At 35.4% G+C, this 12,319-nt stretch overlaps 2 protein-coding genes across 3 annotated transcripts in view; one reads left to right on the top strand and one right to left on the bottom strand.

Moving 5' to 3' along the window:
• Positions 1-4,306: 4,306 nt before the first annotated feature.
• LOC133879580 (GABA transporter 1-like) overlaps positions 4,307-12,319 on the bottom strand; it is a 124,083-nt gene continuing 116,070 nt past the window's right edge. The window contains exons 3-4 of the mRNA XM_062318202.1: positions 5,535-5,768; positions 4,307-4,779 (exon numbers count right to left, since the gene is read on the bottom strand). Of these exons, the coding sequence (XP_062174186.1) occupies positions 4,399-4,779; positions 5,535-5,768 (615 nt within the window). The 3' untranslated portion in view covers positions 4,307-4,398. The remainder of the gene's footprint in view (positions 4,780-5,534; positions 5,769-12,319) is intronic.
• On the top strand, positions 9,470-10,857 carry LOC133879581 (probably inactive leucine-rich repeat receptor-like protein kinase At5g48380). 2 transcript variants are annotated; one of them, XM_062318203.1, is made up of 2 exons: positions 9,470-9,620; positions 9,955-10,857. In XM_062318203.1, exons 1-2 carry the CDS (start codon positions 9,576-9,578, stop codon positions 10,624-10,626), a joined length of 717 nt encoding a protein of 238 aa, XP_062174187.1. In that variant the 5' UTR covers positions 9,470-9,575; the 3' UTR covers positions 10,627-10,857. The 2 variants fall into 2 exon arrangements, with proteins under 2 accessions (XP_062174187.1, XP_062174188.1); XM_062318204.1 differs by having other exon boundaries at positions 9,836-10,857.

The following is a 12,319-nucleotide window of genomic DNA, read 5'->3' as shown; positions in this document are numbered from 1 at the left end:
AGTTGTTAATTACAAATTTACAGGGGAAGCTGTTCTCCTTCCCTGTTACCATAAATCCTAGGATAAAAGAGTATGGTGAGTTCTGAACAGTATGGGCATGCATGACTTGAGGTTGGTTGTCATGAGCAGTGTAGCTTGGCTTGTGATGGGTTCCAAGAGGTCTGAAACAGTATGGCATATGCAGGAAGAAAGAAGAAGTTGCAGCAGGTACTACACAGCAGACTTGGAGCGTGTGGCAGGGGATTTCTCAGAGTTTTCTGCAGGGGGGGTTTATCAGGAGGTTTAATCCGCCACATGTGTCTTATTTAAGTAAGATTTGAAAACTTCCATGGCCAAATCCCACATAACATGTTGGATTTTGGTCAGAATTGATCATAAACACCCTGTCCTGCCTTTTCTCGCCCTAAAGTTGTCGTTGTTTGGCCTAAAAATTGCCGAATAACTAAATTTTTTGGCTAAACATGCAGGCGATCCACGACCCAACTTGACAACAATTGCATGTTTTTCTTTGATTGATCATCATACAGAGATACTTTTTCTAATGTGTTATTTCATCTTCTGGTATCCATTTGAGAAAATTCGAACTAGATTTTTGCGGATTGAAGAATTTTAAAGTCAGCATTTCAAGCTTCCTACATTCCTAGTAATACCCATTGCTATACCTAAGGAGTCCATTCTAGCGTACCAAACGTAAATAAAAAAAACACGAATGCTTACAAAAGGGTCACAACTTCTCATTTATTTGTACGTCTTTGTCCTATTAGTTCGATTGCGTGAATAATTAAGAGAGCCACGACTGTTGACATTGAAATTAGGCTGGCAATTATGACACGAGCCGACAAGTCGACACGAACACGACACGAATTTAATGGGTTTGAGTTTATCTTAAATGAGTTTGGGTAGTAAATGGGTCGACCTGACAGGTCGTGTCACGGGTCACCCGTAGGTGACCCGCCAGACACAACGATGTTTTAATTTTTTTATTTTTTTTTTCTTCCTTTAAAAAAAAAAAAAAAAAGAAATTTTTTAAAAGAGGAAATGGGATCATGTGGGCACAACTCGGGAACCCCAAAATTTGAGTTTATTGAGTCAAATTTATCTAATTTTCTTTCTCAGTTTGCTCTGCAATTGATTATAGGAGGGTAAGGGTTTTGTAATTCAGCTGGATCATACTAATTCCTTTGTGATTAGCTGGATGTACAATAAAAATCATTGATGCAATATAATCGTAATAATAAGTTAGTGTAAATTTGATTTTAATTTTTTTTTCACTGTAGATTCTTGATTAAATATATTTGCTACAATTCTTGATTAAATAGACTTACACCACCCATCAACAATAAGACTCCTAAATATATAACAGCTTACAAACTACTCAACACTCCTAACCATGACTAAAACGTCTTGAAATGATGATTTTTATTCAACAAACAAATAACCATTTTTACTAAAACTAAAGTACTCGAGAGGCAGCATATATATATATATATATATAGATATTAATCTTTTTGCAGCGTTACATGTCTCCATGGATCGTAGCAGGCATGTTTAAGCTAAACGGGTCGACCCGATACGATTCATTATGTTAAACGGGTTTCATGGGTGTGTCGGGTGACTCGTGAAATTACCGTGTCGTGTCATATCGTGTCAAGAGCCCCAACCCGTTAAAATAAACGGGTTGTATTTGAGTATAGCTTAAACGGGTCATATGTCTTCACAGATCGTAAACGGAACAACCTACATACCTGCTTTGCCAGTCCTTTGAAACTCATGCTCCATATACGTACAAATTCATGTTGCTCCATATCGAGTTTAATTTTGTTTTAAAAAGTTATTGGATTAATAACGACGGAGGAGTAGTTTACGACTGTCGTTTGCTTTATGCGTTTTGATGTGACACTCCAAATTGATCGAAGTCAAATAAATCCGCTCTATAAAATAAGAGGCTCAGTTGCTTTTCTGACCGATAAATAAAAACCTTTCTTTATTTCTTTATTTTATTATTATTTTTACCTCGTCAATAGGGTAATCGTGATTAGGGGTGTGCAGCGATTCAGTAGGCGGTTAAATCGGCTAAGTCGGTTCGGTTAACCGATTTGGTCGGTTAAGTCGGTTAATTCACCGACATTTAACCGACAAGAAATATTTTCGAAGTTTTCAGTTAACTCGATAATTAACTCGGTTAAGGCGGTCGGTTAAGGCATCGGTTAATGGTCGGTTCAGGCGGTCGGTTAATCGGTTTAGGTCAATATTATGCCTTAAAATGGGCCTTTTGGTCCTTTTTAATTTGGGTCTCATTTTTTAATGGGCCAAAATAATTTTAAGGCCTTTATTTGTCAGTATTTGCTAGTAGCCCAAGCTGTCCAGCAGGCTCAGCACCACCACACCACTAGTCCATGGTCCACCACAAGCCAATGCCAGTGACCCATTCAAAATTTCAAATGAATATGAAAATTATTGAATATTCTTATACCTTGTCAACCTTGAGTCATTTTTACATAATTTTTTTTTTAAAAAAATAATAATAATACATAAAAATAGAAAAAAAAAAAAAAAAAAAAAAAACTGGAAAAGTGGAAAACACAACATAATTACATAAAAAAAATCCATTTCAGCAAAAAATAAAATGGAATGGAGAGGGGTTAGGTAATGAGAAAGTGATGAATATATATATATATTTTATTATTATTATTATTATTTTTTACAAAAAAAAAAAAACAAAAAGAAGAATTGAAACGACGTCGTTTCGGTTAGGCGGTTTGGTTAACTAGTCGGCTAATTGTCGATTCGAGTCGGTTCGGTAATTCGGTTAACCGCTTAACTGACTGCCTACCGAACCGAATTTTGTCGGTTAAGTCGGTAGGCGATCGATGCCGGTTCGGTTGCGGTTCGGTAGGCGGTAATCGATTAATCTGCACACCCCTAATCTTGAAGGTACTGAGATTAAACAACTGAAAATTTAACCTTCTTGAGAGGGAAACAGATGCTTTCCGTTACGTTTCATTTAGAACAAAGAAGAGCCGATTATTAGAGTATTAGTAATAGATATTTTATAAGTAATTTTTTTTTTAAATATAAGAAAAATATTAAAAAATAAATCACATGTAGTGGATTCCTTACAAATTTCTTAAGCATTGGGAATAGTACAGTGTTTCCCAATGTCAGAGAGAGACAAAGAACATAAATAAAATGAAAGAAAAAAAAAAAGTAAAAAGTAAAAAAAAAAATTTATATATATACATATTTTAATGATTTAGAAAAAAATTAAGAGAAGTTATTGTGGAGTGTTTTTAGATAAGTGAAGTAAAAAGTAGTTTTATTCTCTAAATTTACAGAAAATGGTTGGTTGTCCCTGCTAGTTATAAAATAAAAGGCAAAATTATCATTTCAATTTTTTAGATAATTTTACCCCTTATTTTGTAACAAACAGGCTCCTCAAAGATCCTATTGCTCTAGGGAGCATATCACCATTTTTCGTACACTTGTTTGGTTTTTTTTTTTTTTTTTTTTTTTTTTTTTTTTTTTTTTTTTTTTTTTAGAGAGAGAGGGGGCAAGGGTGAAAGAAGAAATCTCCTGTTTTTTATTATTATGGGTATGGTTGAACGTAGTTCAGTGTATTATTAAAAAAAATTATCATAGAATATATAAAAGTGAGAGAGAAAGTGGAAGCAGAGAGAGAAAGAGACTAATGAAAACCGTTAGGGATACATCTTTACTATTTGAATGTGAATGAAATTGTATTATAATGAGTACTATTTATTAAGGAGTGGCGAAAAAGAAAACCTAGACTAAAAAAGAAAGATAATAAACCAATGAGGAAATAGAATAAAGACTTAATATAGAGAGAATATCCAAAATACTCTTAACATTTTGAAGTCATAGATATTGTACAACTATGCTACTTTTTGATAGATGAGAATATGCCATTTTTGTTTATTTTTAGCTAATCCTATAATAAAAAATACCAAAAAAAAAAGCTTCCTGTTTTGCTAGCCACTTTAATTAAAAATTTTACTAGTTGCTACAATGCTAAGCAAATTTGCAAAGCAGTGTAACTCAATAATACATAAGTTGAATTAATAATAATAATAAAAAAATCAATCTGATTCACTCTATTCTTTGAAAATAGTAAAAATAGACGAAGAAAACATTTTTAAATAGAAGAGTCGAAATGTTTAGCCGGATGTCGACGCTTTGAATAAAATGAGTAGATAAAATAAATAAATAAAAAGACATTTTGTACATAATTTTAAACAAATATTTATTAAGCCAGATGTGAATGCTCGTATTGAATGGATTTCTCTTCCTGTTATTCATTCTCCAATCATATTCCATTGTTGAAATATTGTACATGTTCCTGGTTCTTGTACTAAAGATCTGCTTACATATAATATATTTTTATATGTTGGCAAACAAACGATATGTTTTGGCATCAAGAACGGTTTGTCGAACTGATGCAACTGCACCCACCGCGGATAACGCTGAGGCTGCTACAGCAATCAATGTGTTGGCCCAAAAAACAAGGCCACGCTTTGAGGGCTTGAAGGTCACATTGTAGAAAACTATTGGGAAAATTAGATCCAGAGGAATGAAACCAAATGCCCCCAAAATTGCCATTATATCTCCAAAGATAGGTAGCATTGCCGCAAAAAGTGTACCGACGATCACTGACATCGATCGGGAAAACAACCTAGGTACGACGTTACGAATGGAAAACTGATCCACGTTGGGGTCTGCAAATAACTTTTCGAACACTTCATTTGTTGGTTGCAAGTATACCTGCAGCATAACAAGTGTGACTTTTAATTTTTTACACGATTTGTGAATTTGATACGAAATTAGTAGATTAGGATTTGTATAGTCTGATCTGTTTAATTAAATAGGTTGGATTAAATCGAGTTGACTTATATAGTCTTATATTCATACTTCGACACGACCTGAACTCAACATGTAATATTCCGAACTGATAATTTTTTACACTCTCCGCCAATTAAACCCGAAAGAAACTTGACGTGAAATTAATAAGTTAGGAATTGGGGATATTACCCTTTTAATAAAATAGGTGGGATTAAGGTTAACCTATATAGTCTTATAGTACTTATGCTTCGACACAACTCAAACACGACATACAACATTCAGGGTAACAATTTTTGACATTACCCATAAACCTGATATGAAATTAACACAAAATTAAGAGGTTAGAGATGGGGGCTGGGTATGACTTGTTTAATAAAATGGGTCTATATAATTTTATATCCATAGTTTGACACAATCCGAACGCAACACATGACATTCAAGGTTGACAAATTTTTATACTATTTGCAAATTCGACATGAACTTAGTAGGTTAAATAGGGATGAAAAATATGATCCGTTTAATTAAATTGATGGGTTATATCTATGACTTTACACGATTAGACAAACGCAAATTGCCACCGCTAAGTGAATCCAGATGATCTCCATGATGCCTCGTCATAGAGGACATATAATCTTCAGGAATTGTTAGGCTATATAGTGATGAGTCGTTGGACTTACCACTGTGACAGCCGATATTTGGATGACAGTGAAAACATTGGTCATCAAGAGAAACCAAGTTGGCAGCAAAGGCTTTTGATTACCCATAAAATTTGCAAGAACTGTCCCCATAGCTTCATTGCCAAATGCCCAATTCCCGGAGATTGCAACGCTGAAAAAAGTTGTGAATATAACAGCATAGCAGACGCATAAACCTTTGAACATCTTTCCTTTGACCGGAGGAGCTATAGTTGCCTGCAAATGAAACAAATTTAAGTCAATTTTTGTTTCAAATATTTTTGTCCGTTTTGGGACCAAAGTAGCACATTCTAATTTTCAGGTAGCTTGAGAGAATATTGCTTTAATTGAAAGTTTGAGGGGGGGGGGGGGGGGGGGTGTGGTATATGATAGTTCAATGGTATGTGTACTTTCTCCAAATTTTAAGGAAAAAATACACATTTTTTTTGCTCTTGCCTCAAATGTCTAAAAAGTAGTAATAGAGCCCCCCGAAGTTTTGAAAAATTTGCAATGTTAACGAATATGAAAAATGACTCACATGCATCTCACGTAGGTTTTCATTAGATTAAAATTTCACAATACTCCTATTTTCCTTAAATTTTGGGAGTAGCCAGCCACTCTCATTTGGCGGTTTAAGTGTAGCCGAATCAATCCCATTTTCTTTTAATGAAAAAATAGGAGCATTTTCAACTTTTCATCTACTAAAAACTCACGTGCAATGAGAAAGGAAAAATGGTTAACAGACGAACAATATTGTAAAAGTCAAAAACTTTGAAAATTCATTGTCACTGTTTAAACATCGGAAGTAAAATTGAAAAAGCATGTATACTTGGGGTTAAATGTATTTTCCACAAAAATTTTAACGAAAATTAATTTGTTGAGTTAAAGTTTGTTGATTATATGTGAAACCCAACAAAAATAAAAAAGGAGAGAGAGAGAGAGAGGGAGAGAGAGAGAGAGAAGGATAAGATAGGAATTCCCAATTCTTTTTTCAAGAAATTGTCTTAGCTAGCAACAAATGAGTCTAATGAGATATACCTGTATTTCAGGAATAATTCCACACGCATATGTCGTAACAATGATCGAAATAGTATTAATAGCACCAAAAACACGATTCTCTTCGGAGCCATTTACAGAATAGTCCCTGTTGGGAGCGTTCTTGGAAAGTCCTGTCAAGTGTATGTATATATATATATCATCCAAAATAAATGTTTTATATATAACTATTTAGTGTACTTTTCATTAAGTGTTAGTGCTGTCTGAGTTCATGTGCTTTTAATTAGTGTCATTTAAATAGTAAATGACGTTAATTTAGAGTCTCGACCTTATGTTTATTGTCGTTTTGTAAATGATACTATTCAATGGTGCTAAATGAATACTGTCGTTTTTTTGCCAATAAACGACACTATTCAAGTAACACTAAACCTTCTGTTTTTTGAAGTGTTACCGTATCTTATGCATTGTTGAGTTACAATGCTCAGCAAATTGCTTAGCAATGTTGCCCTAGCCAATTCTTTAGCAAAAAAGTGGCTAGCAGGATGAAGAATTTCTTTTTTTAATTTTTCTATTTTTTGCTATAAAACCAATGCATCATTACTCATTTCTTTAAGGAATCAAGCTGTTTAAATTTTAATTAGGCATATTATTTGAGATGGCTGAAAGGGCTTAATGGACAAAAGTGGCTAGCAGGATGAAGAATTTTTTTATTTTTTTATTTTTATTTTTATTTTTGTATTTTTTGCTATAAAACTAATGCATCATTACTCATTTCTTTAAGGAATTAAGCTGTTTAAATTTTAATTAGGCATATTATTTGAGATGGCTGAAAGGGCTTAACGGACAAAGAGACACAACTGACCTTAAGGCTCTGCCCTCCAAGAAGAACACCAGCAATAACTGCGCCATAGCATATCCCAAATTGAAGTGGCCCAACAACATACTTCCCCCATCGTGGTCCTGCCAATGCTTCCATAACATAGAATCAGTAGCAAAAAGCCCCAAATTGCAAATATTATTGGCATCATATAATATATATATATATATAAAGAGTGGGAATGCTTACCAAATGACAATAGTTTCATAATTTTTTATGCAGCCACCAAGGAAATAAAACCTTTTCCATATCAAAATATCCCTTGAAATCCTAGGTGTCCAATTTTTCGGGTGTGTTTGGTTCTACAATTTTGTAAGCCAAAAACATGGGTTTGAACAAAATTGCATTTGCGATTAAGAAAAATAACACTTTAAAAACCAAATAAAATTCATGTTTCTAAACTGCAGGCAAAATAGTGAATTTTGGGAAACATACAATTTTTTAAGCCAATTCACAATTGTAAATGTTTTCATTAGCTGCACCAAAGTTGGGGTGGCCACCCCCTTGGGGATGCAAGAGATCACTCCTCATTCTCTTTTTTATTTTTAAAATTTCTATTATGGTCTGTTTGTCAACAGAGTTGAATCAGAATTCTTCTTTATTCATCTCTATTTTTTTCAAAAATAAATTATTTTTTATTTAACTTTTTCAAATTTTTTTTTTTAAATTTTGTTTCACAAAGTCAAATTTCGAAATTCGCGCAATAAATCAGAATTCTATTTAAGTTCAAAAAATTCAATTTTCAAACACACTATACTTTCCTTTTAAATTTTTTAATAAAATAAAAAAGTATTATTTAATCTGATGTGACATTGACCGACGTTTACTAAAGAAGTCTATTTTAAGATTTAAAAATGGAGGGAGTGAAGTGAATTTATTTTTCATTTTCAGCGCAAGGACGGCAACGAAGTTGTACTTCGAAGATTTTGATAGTAAAATTTTGCCCTTTCATCCTATACCTTTTATCCCCAAATTTTGATTTTTTCTTTCTTTCTTTCTTTTTGGTATTATTTATTGTGGTTGTCTTTTTTTTTTTAGAGTACGTTTGAAATTGCGATTTTATAGGCAAAAAATATAATTTTAAACCAAATTACAAAAAATAAATCATTTAAGAATTAGGTTTTAAAAAAAAAATACGATTTGAAAATGTAAAAACTGTTTTTCAAATCGCAGTTACGAAAATATTTTTTTAAAAACACAAAATTTTATAATTTAACCTGCAATTTTAGACATCAAAATACAATTTTATCAAAAATTTAACTCCATTTTAAATATAATTTTTTTAAATTACATATTTTAAAATTATTATTTTTAAATCACACTTTTTTTTAAGTTAGAAATCCAAGTCTTTCCTTATTTTCAGCAAAAGCCAAGTCAAGCAACCACTTAAATGGTCGTCTATGGAACTTTGACAAAAGTAGCCTTCCTTCTTTGACCCGCTGAGCCTCTCTCCTCCTCGACTCGCTTCTTGTAAACTGTAAACGAAATTTTCAATTTTTTTCTGCCAAAATTATCCCCAGTTCACACTCGCTTGATTGAGGTGTGATACTTTTTTTTCTTTACCTTTTGAATTTTCGCTCTAGTACTGGCTTTGAAAATACCTACCATGGCCTTGTTGAATATTAAACGGGTTATTTTTTTTTCACTTTCCCATATAAATTTGTCGTTGTTTCATGTAACATGTTCTTTCTGTTTAGGAATTTTTGGGAAGAATAAAGGAAAATAGAGAAAAGGAATTATAAAGAATTAATTCATTAAACTGGTAAACATAAACTTCGGCAATTTCGAGGATGCCAGAACCTCCGAGTGTCTGCTGAATACAATTCAAAAGCTACTCGATACTGTGCTAGCTGTGGGTTATATACATCCCTAAAACAGCTCAGGCCAAAACGCACCATGAAGAGTAAAAAACGACAATAGTATAAAACGGCAACTTAAAGGGATAAAACGCCACAGGAGCTTACTACCCTCAAACGCACCGTATAGACACCTAGCTAGACACCTAGCTGCCTAACACCAAAATAGCTCCACCCATTTTCAGCCACGTGGCTTCATGCACAACCATCATACTCCACTTCTATCTTCTTCTTCACATATCTCCAGTTCTTGACTTCAACAGTTCTGTTTAGCCCGCAATCACCAACGCCCTGTGACATTTCAACAACCCTTTCATGGTTTCGTTTACCTTTCCGGCTCCTGAATTAGCAAAATCTCAGGTTAGTTTTTGATTTCTCTAAAAAACTCGCTTTTGTTTACTTGTTTTTTCTTTCTTTTGGATAGCTCAACCTTTTGGATTTCCTAGTATATTTGTTGCCCCTGTGTGAATTTGGATTTTTTTTGGGTGCGTTTTCTCTTCTGGGTGTGCTTGAGTCTCTGTAGAAAGCTGAATTGGGTTTTTATTTTCTTGCGTTTGTGTTGAATTTTGTCTCAGGCTATGGTGTTTCTGGTTCCGTATTAATTTGGAGCAGTTTATATGCGTTATGTTGTAATCTATAACCGATTTTCTTTAATCTGTACCTCCTCGTTGTTTTGCTGGGAAACTTGATGAAGATGGTTATGAATTGCCAACCTCTTAGTGTCGTCCTTACCGGTGTTTCTCTTTGGATATTAATGCTTAGTTTGAGCTACGGTACCGAGACTGACATTTATTGCCTGAGAAGAGTAAAGGATTCACTTGAAGATCCTTATGGTTACTTGAACTCTTCATGGGATTTCAGCAACAATACTGAAGGATTCATCTGCAAATTTACGGGGATCGAGTGTTGGCACCCGGACGAGAACAGGGTTTTAAATATTCGGCTTTCGGATATGGGACTAAAGGGCCAGTTTCCTCGTGGTCTTGAGAATTGCTCGAGTTTAACGGGCTTAGATCTTTCAAACAACAAACTGTTTGGAAATATCCCCCAAGATATCTCCACAATTCTTAAGTTTGTGACAACTCTTGATCTCTCATCTAACAATTTCTCGGGGCAGATCCCAGTGAGCCTTTCGAATTGTTCTTATTTGAATGTCCTTAAACTCGATCATAACAGGTTGTCAGGTCAGATTCCTGCGGAACTGGGTCTGCTTGGTAGGATTAGAACATTCAGTGTGGCGAACAATCTTTTGACAGGGCCAGTCCCAAGGTTTAGCAATGCTTCAAATATTACAGCAGACAGTTATGCAAATAATCCAGGACTGTGTGGGGCTCCTTTGGAAGCTTGCCAGCCAGCTTCAAAATAGTCTCACATTGCATGAGTCAAAATTGTTTAAAATAAATGTTTGAGACTTGAAAGTATAGGAACCTCAATCCTTTTGTGTCTGCTTTTATTTGATACGTGGTGGCTGTATGTTTGTGTTTTGTTTCTAGTCTGCACTCCATATGTCTCCCATAAAATGTCCATGACAACAGTATTTTCTATATTGTAAATGGTCGATTGAACAAATGGAATGTAATTTTGGATTGCATAAGAATATGAGATGGAATTGACAGAAAATGAATTAATTGTATTGAATGTAAATGGGCTATTCGAGATGCCCGAATCTCTAATTACAAGAAATGACTTCAAGTCTATCTATTTTCATACCGCTTTTTTACAAGTTAGGCTTCCCTTTTATAGTGGGGCTCGTTTCGATGTGCGATTCTTTGAAACTTTGCAAATACCGAAAAAAATTGTTTTTTGAAATTATGTGTGGATGGTTTAGAAAATCTAAGTCAAAATTAAAAAAAGTTTGGTAAAATTTTAATAGAATTTGATATTTGAAAAACAGTATTTGAAAATTTTTTCTCACCCAAACATATTCTAAACAACTATTGGATCCCTTTAGCCATTCTAACAAAAAGCTTATTATAGTTGTCCCAACTATTATTTAGTTCCACCATTAAACCCACTACTATTATATTCCTTACCGTTAATAATTGCGTACCTCTCTAATGACCCTTCTTTTTTCTTTATTTAGTGTTGTTCCCACTCTTTTTCCGTAAAGGGAGGACTCGAAGGGGTACCAAAATGAGTAATGTTAGAAGTTTTTTTTAAGAGAAATGCTACATGTACTTACAAACCTTTACAAAGGAAGATTTACAAACTGAGGTAGAGTCTGTGGCATTTTGACGTCATTCTTGGTTTTTTATTTTTTATTTAAAAAAAAACTTCATTGTTCTTTCAAGAAAGCACCGAGCCTCTCTGTTGCCAGATCTCTTCCTCGTCGCCGGACGGCCGGTCCTCCTGCGGGAGCTTGCCGGTGGTCGCTGCGGCTTTGTGTCGCCGGATCTCTGTGGCCGTGGCCGTTCTCCCCTCTCGCCAGCCCAAGAAATCCAGCATGCTGGCCGTTCTCCCTTTCACCGGCCGTTATCCCCTCTCCCGGCCATTCTCCCCTCTCCCGAGCTCCAGTGGCGGTCGTCCATGGCCTTCGGGAATGGACGCGCCTCGGATTCGAAGCCCGCCCCCCCCCCCCCCCCCGGGTGGGTTGCCGACTCGATCCCCTCTCCCTTTACCATCTCTGTCGACGCTTTCACCGGAGAGGGTGGCATATGCGCGCGACAGGGCCGGCTCGGTGGAAGGTGGCGAGGCACAGATCGGCGACGTGGGCTTTTGCAGTGCTGCCGGCGTCCTTTACCGTGGGTCAACGCCACAGGGAGGCGGTGCGGAGGTTGGTAGCTCTGCGATTTGGCTGATGCCGGTGCAGTGGTGCTTTGGATTTGGATTTTCAGGGGTGGGTTTGTTTTTGGGTATTTGAGTGGATAGGTATTTTGGCAGTTGCAATTTGCTGTCTTCCGGTGGGTTAGGTGCATGTGTCTTCCGATGTGGTGGGTTTCTTGCAATAGGCTAGACTGCGGTAGTGGGAGGATGGAGATGGTGGGTTTCCGGCCGGTGTGCTTAGCTCAACCGGACTCCATCCTACCTGTCTATGTTTTTTAATTGATGAAACACAATCT

This window comes from Alnus glutinosa, chromosome 10 (assembly GCF_958979055.1).
Source record: "Alnus glutinosa chromosome 10, dhAlnGlut1.1, whole genome shotgun sequence".
NCBI lineage: Eukaryota > Viridiplantae > Streptophyta > Magnoliopsida > Fagales > Betulaceae > Alnus > Alnus glutinosa.
The sequence above is the reverse complement of the archived record's forward strand: the minus strand, read 5'-3'. Positions and strand labels throughout refer to the sequence as shown.

Bases quoted from the DNA above. Each gene is read 5' to 3' on its own strand.
- LOC133879581 (XM_062318203.1), top strand. From the start codon at position 9,576: ATGGTTTCGTTTACCTTTCCGGCTCCTGAATTAGCAAAATCTCAG. The intron at 9,621-9,954 runs GTTAGTTTTTGA...AACTTGATGAAG, and splicing joins CTGAATTAGCAAAATCTCAG to ATGGTTATGAATTGCCAACC.